The 15,532-nt window shown below is 40.3% G+C and overlaps 1 protein-coding gene across 2 annotated transcripts in view; it reads left to right on the top strand.

Annotated features, from left to right (window-relative positions):
* KNTC1 (kinetochore associated 1) overlaps positions 1-15,074 on the top strand; it is a 102,213-nt gene extending 87,139 nt beyond the window's left edge. Inside the window, exons 53-64 of one of the 2 annotated variants that reach the window (XM_035257977.3) lie at positions 1,437-1,515; positions 3,502-3,620; positions 4,016-4,151; positions 5,088-5,183; positions 5,568-5,624; positions 8,137-8,191; positions 8,275-8,338; positions 9,106-9,235; positions 10,485-10,574; positions 11,305-11,450; positions 13,467-13,557; positions 14,861-15,074. In XM_035257977.3, coding sequence (XP_035113868.2) covers positions 1,437-1,515; positions 3,502-3,620; positions 4,016-4,151; positions 5,088-5,183; positions 5,568-5,624; positions 8,137-8,191; positions 8,275-8,338; positions 9,106-9,235; positions 10,485-10,574; positions 11,305-11,450; positions 13,467-13,557; positions 14,861-14,881 — 1,084 coding nt within the window. In that variant the 3' untranslated portion in view covers positions 14,882-15,074. Of the gene's footprint in view, positions 1-1,436; positions 1,516-3,501; positions 3,621-4,015; positions 4,152-5,087; positions 5,184-5,567; positions 5,710-8,136; positions 8,192-8,274; positions 8,339-9,105; positions 9,236-10,484; positions 10,575-11,304; positions 11,451-13,466; positions 13,558-14,860 lie in introns of those variants that run through there. The other variant, XM_078337550.1, reaches the window with a different exon arrangement.
* The last annotated feature ends 458 nt before the right edge of the window (positions 15,075-15,532 follow it).

Below are 15,532 nucleotides of genomic sequence, written 5' to 3' on the forward strand. Positions count from 1 at the left end.
ATATTCTCTTACCTTGCTTAGCTGAGTTGGTTCGGATACAGGCCACCAGATTCCTTTTGCCCTTCTACCTAGAAATGCCCATTGATTTTATCTAATGTGCTAGATCTGATTAGTCATGGCTTGTATTCTGGAGAAGACTCTTATCTGGGCCCAAGTCAGAACAAATGTGGCAATCCGTTAATGATGCCTGGCACAGGCATGGACAGGGAGCATAGTGGCTCACATGCCAGCCAGTTTTTCCTAAATCAAAAAGCTGGTTTGATCTTCCTAGCCTATGACATTATGGGCTGGATGATTAAAAAAGAAAAAGAAAAGAAAAAAGGTCTTCCTAGCCTAAAACAAAAGTAGGCCAAGTGGCCTTGGAGGCCCTATGTCCAACCTCAGCCTTGGAGAGCTGATAGAAAAGACGTAAAGACAACCCCAAGAAATGGATTTCTTCTGGTTTGGAGCTGTCCTAACCACCCATGTCCTCTTTCCCTGTGGACTCCCACCTTGGCCTCATTTAGTGTTTTTTTTTTGAGAAAGGGTCTCACTCTGTTGCCGAGGCTGGAGTGCAGTGGTGTAACCTCGGCTCACTGCAACCTCTGCCTCCAGGTTCAAGCAATTCTCTTGCTTCAGCCTCCCAAGTAGCTGGGATTACAGGCACTTGCCATCATGCCCGGCCAGTTTTTGTATTTTTGGTAGAGACAGGGTTTCACCATGTTGGTCAGGCTGGTCTCGCCTGCCTTGGTTTCCAAAGTGCTAGGATTATAGGTGTGAGCCACCGCACATGGCCTCGTTTAGTCTTTTAATGGAAGGGGCATCTTTGTTCAAACAAGAAGTAGCTCCTGGTGTGTCTAACTGAACTGGCCATATGGAAAGTCTTGGAGGGAAGCGATTTAAAGAGAGAAGAGAAAAAGGAAATCCCAAAAGGCTACTTAATGCAAAATTTATAATGTGCTGCTTTTTCCACTGAAAGCTCTGCCTCAGCCCTCCTCCAGCCGGCCTAATTCATCCTTCCTGGAGAGGGGCCGGCTTGCCCTGGGTCTACAAGTTGAAATGGGCTGCTAACAAGGTCTTGCATACCAAACACAGAATTTCCCATGTGTAGCATCCAAGGGACTTTACAGCTATGGTTTATATTAGTTTCTTTTTTTTTCTTTCTGAACATCTTTCTTGAATTAATTATATTAGTTTCTTAAGTAGAATTTAAGGGATCAGAGATTGACTAGATATTCTATAGATGAGGAGGCTGAAGCCTGCCATTTGTTGCATGTATTATCATCTTTAGCAACAAAAGAAATCAAGAAAAGATTAAGCAATCTTTAAAGGAAAAACGTCTTTCTTGTCTGCCTTTGAGTTGTCTAATGACCTTTCCATGGATGGAAAGATAAGTCTGTTGTTTTGGTAATCCATCACTAAATTAAAAGATAAATATAATTCAATTTTTTTTCCAGAGTGCAGTATCTCCTTCTGTCTCGTCCAGTTGATTATAGTTCAAGAATGCTGTTTGTATTTGCAACATCAACTACAACTGTAAGCTCTGGAAACTTAATCCAGTCTCTTCTGTGCATCTCAGCTTAACATTTTTTTCCTGTTTATTTACTATGCTTGATGCATTAACAGATGATTCAGATAATGCTCATGTACATATGTACTCGAAGTCTTTCTCATCTCCTAAGCAAGCATTGTCTTTTGCACCGTGCTCCATTTAGTGCTGGCCTCTGTAACATCTGCTTAGCTTGCTGTATGGTGCATCTGTTGATGGTTTCCATGGGCTGTCTGCATTCACAGTGGTCAACTCCCTGGTCAGTCCACATTCCTGAAGCCAGGAGCCAAACACATTGGCCATGACCTTATCTGGCTGTGTGCTCTGGTCAGAACATCCCCTCTGCCCACTAAACTTTAGCTAGACTGAACGTGCAGTTTACCCTTATGGCAGCATGACCTTTGGCTTCAGACTCTTGCATATAGAAGTGTCCTCTGAGGTAGTTGGAGCCGAGAGAGGAGAAGGGTAGGAGCCAGTAGGCAAATGATTCTCAGATTAAAAGGAGGAAGTCTGAGGTGCTGATTGTAAAGTCCCATAACAGGAAGGAAAAAACCTCTCCTTATTTTCTCTGCATATAAAAACTTAATGACCCAAAAATGGTATTCCATGAAAGGTGGCTAGTGCAGCTCACAGCTCAGCTGTGTACGTGCTTTTCCTTGCAATGTGCCTTATGTGTACTTCCCATTAATTAGTATTAGCATGTATTCAAATGTGAATTCACATTAATATGATATATAGTAATCCCTTCGTATCTGTGGGAGGACCGGTTCCAGGACCCCCCAAGGATACCAAAATCTGAGGACACTCAAGTCTCTTATATAAAATGGTGTCATAGTTGCATGTCACCTATACACATTCTTCTGTATACCTTAAGTCATCTCTGGGTTACTTATAATACAATGCCTGCAAATCACTTTATCCGCATGGATTCAGTGTAGTACTTGCTATGCAGCAAATTCATGTTTTGCTTTTTAGAACTTTGTGGAATTTTTTTTTCTTGAATATTTTTGATCCACTGTTGGTTGTTTCCATGAATGCAGAACCTATGGATACAAAAGGCTGACTGTGGATTCAAAAGTTGAGGTTTAATAAAATTAATTTTTACTGCTTCATCAAGAACATTCTGGCTGGGCTTGGTGGGTCATGCCTGTGATCCCAGAATTTTGGGAAGCCAAGAAGGAAGGATTGCTTGGGCCCAGGAGTTCAAGACCAGCCTGGGCAACATAGCAAAATCCTATCTCCTGGAAGGACAAAAAAATTTTTTTTTTTTGAGACGGAATCTCAAATCTATTGCTCAGGCTGGAATGCAGTGGCACGATCTTGGCTCACTGCAATCTCCGCCTCCCGGGTTCAAGTGATTTTCCTGCCTCAGCCTCCTGAATAGCCAGGATTACAGGTGCATGCCACCACACCTGCCTAATTTTTGTATTTTTAGTAGAGACAGCATTTCACCATATTGGCCAGACTGGTCTCAAACTCCTGACCTCAGGTGATCTGGCCGCCTTGGCCTCCCAAACTGCTGGGATTATAGGCATGAGCCACTGCGCCTGGCCCATCAGGGACATTCTTAAGTGAAAGTTGTCTTTGGTTTTCAATACTGTCAAAGGCACGCCTGTGAATACAAGGGCTGCAACAACAGTTGGGGGCCCTGCCTCTATTCTGCCTGCAGTGTCACCCACCATTGCTTTTGCACAATCAGTGCAAATATCAACACAGTGTAAAGGCAAATAACATCTTAGTATCATGAAAACAGCTGCGACCCTTTCCCTCCTGAAGGAGTCTCAGGAATGCCCCTCCAGGTGTCCATGGGCTACATGTTAAGAACTACTCTTAGGCACAATGCATTCTGCAACTGCAGAGATTGACTTTACATTTTAAAATAATTACATTGTTTATGTTGCCTATGTTGAAACTCATTTACCCAGCTACAGCGTGCAGGTGTTAAACTCTCCAAAACTTTTTTGGTTTTGCAGACATTAGGTATGCATCAGTTAACTTTTGCCCACAGAACTCGAGCTCTTCAGTGTCTCTTCTATTTGGCTGACAAGGAAACTATAGAATCCCTCTTTAAAAAACCCATTGAAGAAGTGAAGTAAGTAGAAATGTTTAAATTGTATTAAGAAATAGGAAACAGATCATTTTTTGGAGCTGTACCTTCTAAGCCCTGAATTCAGAAGAGTGTAGTAGAGTAGCTATGTGAATACAGTTCTGTTGCCTTGAATATCCTTGACATTTTGGCAAAGGGAAAATAGGCCTTTGAGAACATCTTGTTTCCATCGTTTCTTGGAGCCATTTAGAAACTGAATGTTTTCCTTATCTTGTTCCAGTTGATTTCTATCTAATGTTATTATATATTCAGTGAATGTATTTAGAAGTCCAAAATGGACATTTAAAACAAACTGGCCTAATATTTCCATATGGTGGTTTTTATTTTAAATGTAAATGTGGCCTATGAGAATGATTCTTAGAAACGTTTCTGTTTTCCAGATCTTATTTGAAATGTATAACTTTTCTGGCATCATTTGAGTCTTTGAATATCCCCATCACATATGAGTTATTTTGCAACAGTCCTAAAGAAGGAATGATTAAGGGCCTATGGAAAAACCACAGCCACGAGTCCATGGTTCGTACACCTCACTGCCACATTCCCAATTTCCTGCCCCTACTCAGATTCCTGAAAGATAAAACCAGGAAGTCTTTTTTTTTTTTTTTTAAAGACAGAGTTTTGCTCTGTTCCCCAGGCTGGAGTGCAGTGGTATGATCTTGGCTCACTGCAACCTCCGCCTCCCAGGTTCAAGCGATTCTCCTGCCTCAGCTTCCCATGTAGCTAGGATTATAGGTGCTTACCCACCATACCTGGCTAATTTTTGTATTTTTAGTAGAGACGAGGTTTCATCATGTTGGCCAGGCTAGTAGTCTCAAACTCCTGACCTCAGGCAATCCACCCACCTGGGCCTCCCAAAATGCTGGGATTACACCTCGCCCGACCCAGGAACAGTCCTTATCCCTGAATGGCTCTATTGCTCTGAGACCTTTCTACTCTCCTGTACCAGCATGTGTTAGATAAGGCAACGTGGAAGGTCCTTGTACCACTTTTGTCTTCAAGTCCACCGGCTAAAGTCATCCATGGCAACGAGAGAGCACTTTTATAATCCCTCCCATGGTTTATCTGTCCTTATCTGGACAGAGAGAGGAGACTGTCTGGTAGAGAGAGGATATCATTTCTCTTCCTCTTAGTTGCCTTTGGGAATTTAGTCTCTGAGGCAGTTGGAGGCAAGGGCAGGAAGGTTTTTTTGGCCCAATAGGCAAAGTATTTCAATAGAAGAAAGAAAGGGGGAGATGTCTGAGGTGGTGTCTGTGAGTACATAACAAGAAAAAGAAGAAAGAATCCCTTTTTTCTTGTTTCTTTCGTTAGAAAGATGAGGGCCTTCGGTAGACATTCACAGATTAGAGGCATATTTTGTGTTAAGCTGCCCCACTTTCCCAAAGATGGCTTGATTTACTGGTGTCTTGGAGCAGCATGACTTCTTTTTTTTTTTCTCTCTCTTTTTGGCTTTAGGCAGTAAGATTGGTGACCGAGCTTTGTTTAGAATACAAAATCTATGACCTGCAACTTTGGAATGGATTCTTGCAAAAGCTTCTGGGCTTCAATATGGTAAGTAAGACTCAGTGCCCTCAACTGAATATATCTGAAAGCTTTTGCTCAGCATCCTCTAAACATTCTGGATTGATACTTGTTATGGAACAGATTTATGCTGAAAACACAGTCACTCTTACTGAGTTGATGCCAAATTTAAAGAACTTGGTGTTAGGCCAGAGAGTGCAAAATCAAAAATGACATAAATTTCACTGGAAACAAATGGAAGATTCCCTAGCCTTTTTTGATATTTATGAACTTGTAAGTGAACTTCTCTGGCAGTTATCATGGAAGATAAAGTTTTACCAATACTTCGTTTGGAACTTTAAGAATTCAGTATTTCACATTGGAATTTTCCATTTTGGTGGTCTTTAGAACTTTTTTATTTTTTATTTTTTACAGATTGCTTATCTAAGGAAAGTTTTAAAAGCGATTTCCAGTATCCATTCTCTATGGCAGGTATGTAGCTTTTAAAAATAAATTTTATTGAATTTAATCTTTATACCTTCTGGCCTTGTGACTAAAATTAAACAGTCAACTCCTTCGTAAAGAACAGAACTGAGCCAAGTACAGTGGATCACTCCTGTAACTCCAACGCTTTGGGAGGCCAAGGTGGAAGAATCACTTGAGCACAGGAGTTTGAGGCTGCAGTGAGGCATGATTGCACCATCACACTCCAGCTCCGGCCTGGGCAACAGAGCTAGATCCTTTTCTTAAAGAAAGAAGAAACAGAACTGATTGGCTGCAGGATGATGTTTTATTAAAGTTGTGCCTGGACCCGTAATACTCAGCTCATATCACCTCCTGAAGATACCACTTGCCTGATTTCTCCAGGCCTCATGAGTCACATCTTCATTTATGCTTGCAAGACGATTTGGCTCCACTGACTTTTGTCACCATATAGTTTATTTTAATTACATGTGGACTGCCCCCTCAAAGATTTTTAAGATCTTTAAAGTCAGATACCATGGCTTGTTTATTTTTTCTAAATTTCACATAAGCTGTGCACCCATATAATCATGATGATATATATTATGTAGAAATATATAATTTATTATTAGTTTAATAAGTTAGGATAATATAGAAATATACTGAGTAAAACATGAAAATTCTCTCTTACTATTTCCCTTTATAATTATCTCCCTGAGGGAACGACTGCTTACAATTTCCAGTGTATTCTAGAGCTTTCCTGTTATACAGGCATGTATGCATGTGTGTGCATATCTACAGTGTATACATTTATGCACACATAAATGCAATCACGTTCTAAACAAAGTGTTGTTTTCACATAACAATGGTCCCTGGAGATTATTCCATATCAGCACATATACATCTATCTAATTGATTTATTGAGATACAGTTCATGTGTCAGATTTATCCTTTTAAATTATACAATGAAATAGTTTTTCGTATATGCACAAAGTTGTACAGACATCCCCATTATCTAATTCCAGAACATTTTCCATTCCCCAAATAGAAAACACATATCCATTAGCAATCATTCCCATTCCCCACTCCCTGTAGCCCCCAGTGACCACTAATCTACTTTCTGTCCATGGATTTGCCTATTCTGGACATTTCATATCAATGGAATCCCCTGCTATGTGGCATTCCGTGTCTGGCTTCTTTCACTCAGCATCATGTTTTAAGGTTCATCCACATTGCAGCATGGACCAGAACTCCATTCCTCTTAATTGCCAAATAATGTTCCACTTTATGGATATACCAATTTTATTTATTCATTTGTCAGTTGATAAACATTTGGGTTTCTGGTTTTGGTCATTATAAATAATGCTGCTATGAACATTTGTGTACAAGTTTTCACATGAACATGTTTTCATTCCTCTTGAGTGTGTACCTAGAAGTAGGCTTGTTGTGTCTTCCGGTAACACTCTGTGTAGCCTTTTGAGGTATTTCATTATGTTTAATGCTTGATTATTCTCCATAATATGTAGTATAATGTACTCGAAGTTATTTAACCACTCCTCTATTGATGGAAGTTTACTTTTTTTTTTTTCTTTAAATATATAGAGATGGATGCCTTGTTATGTTGTCTAAGCTGTTCTTGCACTCCTGGGCTCAAACAATCCTTCTGCCTTGGCCTCCCAAAGTACTGGGATTACAGGTGTGAGCCACCGTGCTTGGCCAGTGTTCTTTCCTTATTCACCTTGAAATTCTTTCTCTTGTCCCCTTCCTCCTTTCCTGTGACCCTGGCACATAACTGGCTAAGGATTAATTTTATTTTCTGAGTTGGGTTCGGACTTTTTGCCAAAAGAAACAATGAATCAGCCAGGGTTGTATAATGAGATCCTGAAACGTACCATTATGAAGAACATTATGCTAGAACCTTAATCATCTCAAGCAGGGAGATACCAGCTTATGATTTTAGTCATCTGGAATATAAACTATAAATGTACAGTTTTGTGATCATATAACAGTGGCCTCTGGAGAGTTTTCATATCAGCACATAGTGATCTATTTAATTTTTTTGTTGAGATACAATTCACTTTTAAAATTCATCCTTTTAAAAGTATACAATCAAAGTTTTTGGTATAGTCATAAAATTGTGCAACCATCATTATTTAATTTCAGAACATTTAGACTGCAATTTAAAGAGAGTTCATGATATCCTTTTGAGACAGAGTCTTGCTCTGTTGCCTAGGCTGGAGTGCAGTGGCGCGATCTCAGCTCACTGCAACCTCCACCTCCCGGGTTCGAACAATGCTTCTTGCTGGGATTACAGGTGCATACCACCACACCTGGCTAATTTTTGTATTTTTAGTAGAGATGGGGTTTCGCCGTGTTGGCCAGGCTGGTCTCAAACTCCTGACCTCAAGTGATCCACCTGCCTTGGCCTCTCAAAGTACCGTGATTATAGGTGTGAGCCACCGCGCCCAGCCTAGACTACAAATTAAAGAGAGTTTGTAATATACTTAACATGAATATCCCAAACATCGACTTGTTTTCACAGGTTCCCTACTTCAGCAAAGCGTGGCAGCGTGTGATACAGATACCACTGCTTTCAGGTATTTCACTCTCCTCTGAAACATTCACTGTAGCATTTTGTAGTTGAATATGTGTATATCGTGGTTATTTGTTTTATCTTCAGCCTCTTGTCCTTTAAGTCTGGATCAGCTGTCAGATTGTTGTGAGAGTCTCATTGCTGTCCTCGAGTAAGTAATATATTTGTTCTACCAAAAAATAAAAAATAAAGTTTGTTGCTTATAAGATTCCTTTCTGATAGATATGTCTCATAAGGAATTTTCTTTGTGAGGAAGTTAAGCATAACACTTGTTTCTATAATAAAATATCTTGATTGTTTTGACAACGTCTACTTCCCATGTATGGTGCAACAGTAAACTGAGCATTCTCTAAAATGAGTACCTCCTGTTTATATGAGCATAGAGTACCTTTGGTGACTACCCTAAGTCATACAATGTTATCACACAGATTTTGAGTCTTCTTTGCGGTGGCTCACACCTGTAATCCCAGCACTTTGGGAAGCGGAGGTGGGTGGATCACTTGTGGTTACAGTGAGTTAAGATCATGCCATTGCACTCCTGTCTGGGCGACAGAGTGAGACTCTGCCTAAAAAAAAAAAAATATATATATATATATATATAAATATAAAAATATATATATATATTTTTTGTGTGTGTTGTCTGAGAGTTTAGAAGCCTATCTTTTGGCATCTGTAGGCTTTCACACATAATCATGGTAGCCAACTAGTCTTTGTTCCCGTGGGTAGGTTCTTTTATTCCATGTACAATGCCATCAAAAACTCCTCTTACTCATTTCCTAAGCATATGTCATGTACCAGCACTTTAGTGTTTAAAATTATTGAAAGCTTGGACAGGTAGATGACTATGGAAAGCTACAAAGGCCAGTATAATCTAGTGTATCTGACAGATTATTAACTAATTAATGTGCTCTCTCGAAGATGTCCAGTCTCAGATGATCTTGACCTGATCGGAATTGCCAAGCAATATATCCAGTTAGAACTTCCGGCTTTTGCATTGGCTTGTCTGATGCTCATGCCCCACTCAGAGAAAAGACACCAGCAAATTAAGGTATCATGCACATGATTCCTCTGGGCTGCCAAGGAAATAGAAGGCCTCATCTTGCATGTCCCTTGTAAAAGGTTGCATTTTCATTTCAGCAAACCTGTAAAGCATGAATACATGAGATATGAGTGAGGCTTGTATGGGGGTTTAGTGTGAGGTAAGACTGGAAGATAGATTAAGGTCCAGCTGAGGGATGTCTTACAAGGGGTTTGGGCCTTATTCTCTATCAGTGGGGACACAAGTGATTATTTTAGAACAGCAAGCAAATGATGAAGGAAGTATTTTAGAAGGAATAACCCATTAACCCATGTAGGCTTGGTCAGAAGAGAGGGCAAGAAGGGAAACTTGGGAAGCTATTGCATTTGAGTAGAATTTTATCTCACTTGATATCTTCATAACAACCTTGTGCATAGGCAGGGAAGGTTTGAGGGTTAAATACCCATGGTAGAGTCTGGTAATGAACTTGAACAAGACAAGAAGGCTACAAGGAAGGCAGCTGACTTAGCAATTGAATGTGGGAGATAAAAGAGAGGGAGAGTCAGATTTTATGTGTGGGTGCCCATCGGAAGGAGCCACGAGCATGTTGGGGATGGAGTTTAAAAATAACTCTCATTTCCTTTATAATATAGAACAAATAGAACAAAGCATTTTTGGAATGTTTTATAGTTATCTTCCTAGCAGGTAGGCATGCCAGTAGATAGAGATCTACATGCATTCAATCATGCCCTTTTTTTTTTTTTTTTTTTTTTGGAGAAAGAGTCTCTTTCTGTTACCCAGGCTGGAGTGCAGCTGCACAGATTCAGCTCACTGCAACCGCACCTCCTGGGTTCAGGGGACTCCCAAGTAGCTGACATTACAGGCTCCCACCACCACACCTAGCTAATTTTTGTATTTAGTAGAGCTGGAGTTTGCCATGTTGGCCAGGCTACTCTCAAACTCCTGACCTAAGGCAATCCACTGGCCTTGACCTCCCAAAGTGTTGGGATTATAGGCCTGAGCCACCGCGCTTGGCTGAACATGCTTATTTTTAATTTGTCATTTGGTCTATTAATTACATTTTTTTAAGCCATCTGTGCCTGTCTTTAACTTTTTCCCCTCTTTTCATCATTCATACACTCATCCCTTGGTGCCATTCCTCATTTCAGTATTTAAATAGATTCCTTTAGGCACTGTAGAACGACAAAATACCTGATCAATGGCTCTCACTGTGGGAATAAGTAATAATATTTTCCTGTTATTTCTGCTTTTTCTCTAGAATCTTCTAGATTCATGTGACCCACAGGTTATTTTAAAGCAATTGGAAGAGCATATGAACACGGGCCAGCTAGCAGGATTTTCACATCAAGTAAGAGGCAGTTTTATCTCCTTTTTGCTATGAAAATTTTGATACTAGAAGGTAATTATTTTTCCAAACCCAGATTAAGCTGCAAACTGCTATGTCTGTTATGAATAGAATTATTTTGCTTTTATTAAAGCCTCAGTAATTTTTTTCTTTGAGACGGAGTCTCTTTCTGTCACCCAGGTTGGAGTGCAGTGATGCGATCTCGGCTCACTGCAACCTCCACCCCTAGGGTTCAAGTGATTCTCCTGCCCCAGCCTCCCGAGTAGCTGGGATTACAGGCGCGTGTCACTGTGCCCGGCTAATTTTTGTATTTTTAGTAGAGATGGGGTTTCACCATATTGGCCAGGCTGGTCTTGAACTCCTGACCTCATGATCCACCCGCCTTGGCCTTCCAGAGTGCTGGGATTACAGGCGTGAGCCATCGCACCTGGCCAGCCTCAGTAATTTTTTTAAAGAGAGGGACCCTGACTTTTGTTGACTGCTGTGCTCCATGGAAAATTTGTAGCCTTAAAGGCTTTTGGTTGAAAACAGATCTTTTTCCTCATAAAAAGTCTCAATGTGACAGCAATTACTTATTGACTGATACTGACAGGCCTCCTTTCCCTCTTCACCCCCTCGAAAAGGAGGCGCAGTCACAATGCAGTGCTAATTGGGCTTCCAATTGTCAGAAATGTTTCAGTATTGAATAAAGTCTTGGAATTTAACACATTTAATGATACCTGTCCTTTTATAGATTAGAAGTCTGATTCTGAATAATATCATCAATAAGAAGGAGTTTGGGATTTTGGCAAAGACCAAATACTTTCAAATGTTGAAGATGCACATGATGAATACCAACAATATCACTGAACTAGTACACTATTTAGCAGAGGACTTAAGGTAAGTTAATTTTCAAAAAATCTTACTGTGGAATTTCCTTAAAATCTATCTTTATGTTGGAGGAAAATGTCAAACAGTTGTAGAGCTATTTGGTCGTAATTAAAAGTTCAAAATATTAAATCTCTCATTACTGCATATATCAAAAGTGAATCATTTAATAACTCAATTTCTTGGAACATGACCTTAGAATCTGATAATTAAACAGGTCATCTGAATCCCCAAATCAAGTGTCTCACAGTCCTGCTCTAAATCCTACATTACAATTTTATGTCTTAGACACTTGCTCAGAACATTAATGACTTTATGTAACACATCGTTTTTGTTAAGCCTGGTTATCTAATTTTCCAGCACCCACAAGTTTAGAAATAATAAGCTTCTTGGGATAGAGCTGGGGGCGGATATGGAGACTGAACAGGAGAAGGAAGAAGTGGGCTGACACTGAAGAAAGGGAAGTTCAAGACTGCAGGATGCACTGGATCCGTCCCTGCATGTGGTCTAGCCGTGCTGGCACTTGAGAGGTCTTTCTTTCTTGTTACCACTCCATGGATTTCCATCTGCTCGTTTATCTCTTGTGATCCAGCCATAATTAGATATTCTTATTTTTGAGCAAGTATTTTTTGAGTTATAATCGATACATATAATAAACTGGACATATTTGAAGTCTGCAGTTTAGTAAATTTTAACATATGTATACCTATGAAGCCATCACCACAATCAAGAGAGTGAACATATATCACCTCCGAAAAGTTCCTCATACCCTCTGTGAAGTTGATTACACGAATTAGGTCATTCTTACAATATCCAAATACGTCAGAGTAGAGGGGCCCATGGAAGAAGCACTCATAGTACTAAAGATTTCTCCAAAAATGTAATTCTGGCCAGGTGGGTGGCTCACGCCTGTAATCCCAGCACTTTAGGAGGCTGAGGGCAGGCGGACCACCTGAAGTCAGGAGTTTGAGACCAGCCTAGCCAACATGGTGAAACCCCATCTCTACTAAAAATACAAAAATTAGCCAGGCATGGTTGCGCATGCCTGTAATCCCAGCTACTCAGGAAGCTGAGGTGAGAGATTGCAGTGAGCTGAGATATAATTCACTGCAAGCCTGACTGCTGAAACTGTCTGTTGTAACCTGAGACCAGTTTTGTCTATAGGGGCTGAGATAATTTGCCGCATCTCTAGGACTAATTTTGCTCACCACTATCACCCACCATTCAGCTTGCCAGCTCCCCAAACCCTTACCTAATGCCTGTAAACTTTCTTAAAGAACAATATGCGGCCGGGTGCGGTGGCTCACACCTGTAATTCCAGCACTTCGGGAGACCGAGACGGGTGGATCACTTGAGGTTAGGAGTTTGAGACCAGCCTGGCCAACATGGTGAAACCCCATCTCTACTAAAAATACAAAAATTATCCAAGTATGGTGGTGGGTGCCTGTAATCCCAGCTACTCCGGAGGCTGAGGTGTAAGAATTGCTTGAACCTGGGAGGTGGAGATTTGCAGTGAGCCAAGATTATGCCATTGCACTCCAGCCTGGGCAACAAGAGAGAAACTCCATCTCTCTCTCTCTCTCTCTCTCTCTCACACACACACACACACACACACACACACACACACAATATGTAACATTGTAACATGTCTCTTTCATAGAGATTGGTCTCTACACTTTAATTGTGACTTCAATGCCTCTTTTTTTGAGACAGGATCTTGCTTTGTCACCCAGGCTGGAGTGCAGTGGCACAAACATGGCTGACTTCTGCTTCAACCTCCTGGGTTCAAGCAGTCCTCCTACCTCAGCCTCCAGAGTTGCTGGGATTACAAGTGCCCAATACCACACCTGGCTAATTTTATGTATTTTTTTTTTTTTTTGTAGAGACAGGGTTTTGCCATGTTGCCCAAGCTGGTCTTAAACTCCTGGACCTAAGCCATCTGCACACCTTGGCCTCTGTGAGTGCTGGAATTATTGGCAAGAGCTGCTGTGCCTGGCCTAACACTTCTTTTTCTTTTTGATTCTGTAGTTTAGATGAAGCTTCAGTCTTGATAACTGAATATTCAAAGCATTGCGGGAAACCTGTGCCTCCAGATGCTGCTCCCTGTGAAATTCTAAAGGTAAGGCTAATGCAGAGTTCTTAGGCTCTAACTGGACACTGTTTATATTTGTAGGCTATTGAATCAACCAGCCTTTTCTAGTGTTCGGGAGATAAACATATTTTTATGTGTAAATTGTTGTTTTTATATTTTACTTTTTGTGTTAGAGAGTTTTAAACTGGAAATCAAGAGGCCACAGTTCTAATCTCAGCTTGTCCCAATAGGCAACAAGGCCTAGTGTGAGCTTAGTCTTCAGATCTGGACCCCATGGTCTCTTGGGTGCTTTCCAGCATTACCATTACTCATAAGGTGGTGTTTTTAATATTGAAGTGGGTGAAAACCGGATTTCTAAAAGGTGTTGATTACTGTCATGCTTGGGTATTAATTGCTTTTTAGATTAATTATTCATCTTTAATTACCTAAAATATATGTTCATATAGAAAAAAAAGTTTGACCAGGCATGATGGCTCATGCCTGTAATCCCAGCACTTTGGGAGGCTGAGGCAGGTGAATCACGTAAAGTCAGGAGTTTGAGTTCAGTCTGGCTAACATGGTAAAACCTCATCTCTACTAAAAATACAAACAAATTAGCCGGGCGTGGTGGCAGGCAAGAGGCAGGAGAATCACTTGAACCCAGGAGGCGGACATTGCAGTGAACCAAGATTGTGCCACTGCACTCCAGCCTGGGCCACAAGAGCAAAACTTCATCTCCAAAAAAGAGAAGTATAGAGGAGCCAAAAATAATGATAATAATAATACTAAACTGACCTCCAAAATCTCACTATCCAGACATAGGATCTCTGTTAACATTTTGCTGTACTTTCTTCCAAGTTTTTTGTATATAAAATGTGCACATAATGTATTTTACTCCTATTTTGAACTTAAGTACCAGGTAAAATTTTTGCTTTGATCATGTTTTGGTAGTTTCATTTTTTACTTGCCGTTTTTCAGATCAGAATATTTTGGAATATTTTGGTAGCTTTAGTAAACCTAAGTATAGTGGCTTATTTCTTCCTTTGGTCCAGATCAGGCATATTAGAATAAGTCCGCATTTTGTTACCTCTTATTAATAACTTACAGGGCTCACCTCCAGTCGCTTCTGCTCAATGGCATAAGATTACTTTTTTTCCAGAAAGGGAGAATATTGATTCGGGAGACAAATTCATGGCCTTTAAATATTGTTTCTCTCTCATCTGCCTAAAATGCCAAATAGTTTTATTTGTAGATTTTTATCTCTTCACTTAAGTCTTTAAGTTCTGTACTTTGACCATTTTCAATTTGAAAAACTGACGTAAAAATCACTTCTGTGTTTCTTCCCATTTAGATGTTTCTTAGTGGATTATAGTAAATCATTGAACCTTTTTGCAAGAAGAACAAGAATTTTGGAGTCTGCTATTAATGGACCATATGTATTACAGTTTTTAAATTGTGCTATTATAGTTATTACAGTTTTAAAATTGTGTATTATAGCTATTTGTCCAGCATTACCCCACATGTAATAAATAAAACACCTAATATGAGCATAATTGCCCCATAAAGAACTCATGTCCTGAATTAATAAGTCTTTTCATTGCCAGTTACTTGGACAATTTATAGAGGCTCAACTTTTTGCACCGCATATGAAGGAAACAAAGTACAAAAATAGTTTGCTCTCTTTTTCAAGAAAAGTAAGTGCTTGGCCGGGTGCAGTGGCTCGCACCTGTAATCCCAGCACTTTGGGAGGCCAAGGCAGGTGGATCACGAGGTCAGGAGTTTGAGACCAGCCTGGCCAAGATGGTGAAACCCCATCTCTATTAAAAATACAAAAATAAGCTGGGCACAGTGGCGGGTGCCTGTAATCCCAGCTACTCAAGAGGCTGAGACAGGAGAATCACTTGAACCCAGGAAGCGGAGGTTGCAGTGAGCCAAGATCATGTCACTGCACTCTAGCCTGGGCGACAGCAAGACTTCATCTCCAAAAAAAACAAAAGTGAGTGTTTATAGCCTTTTTCTTCCA

This window comes from Callithrix jacchus, chromosome 9, assembly GCF_049354715.1.
Source record: "Callithrix jacchus isolate 240 chromosome 9, calJac240_pri, whole genome shotgun sequence".
NCBI classification, from domain to species: domain Eukaryota; kingdom Metazoa; phylum Chordata; class Mammalia; order Primates; family Cebidae; genus Callithrix; species Callithrix jacchus.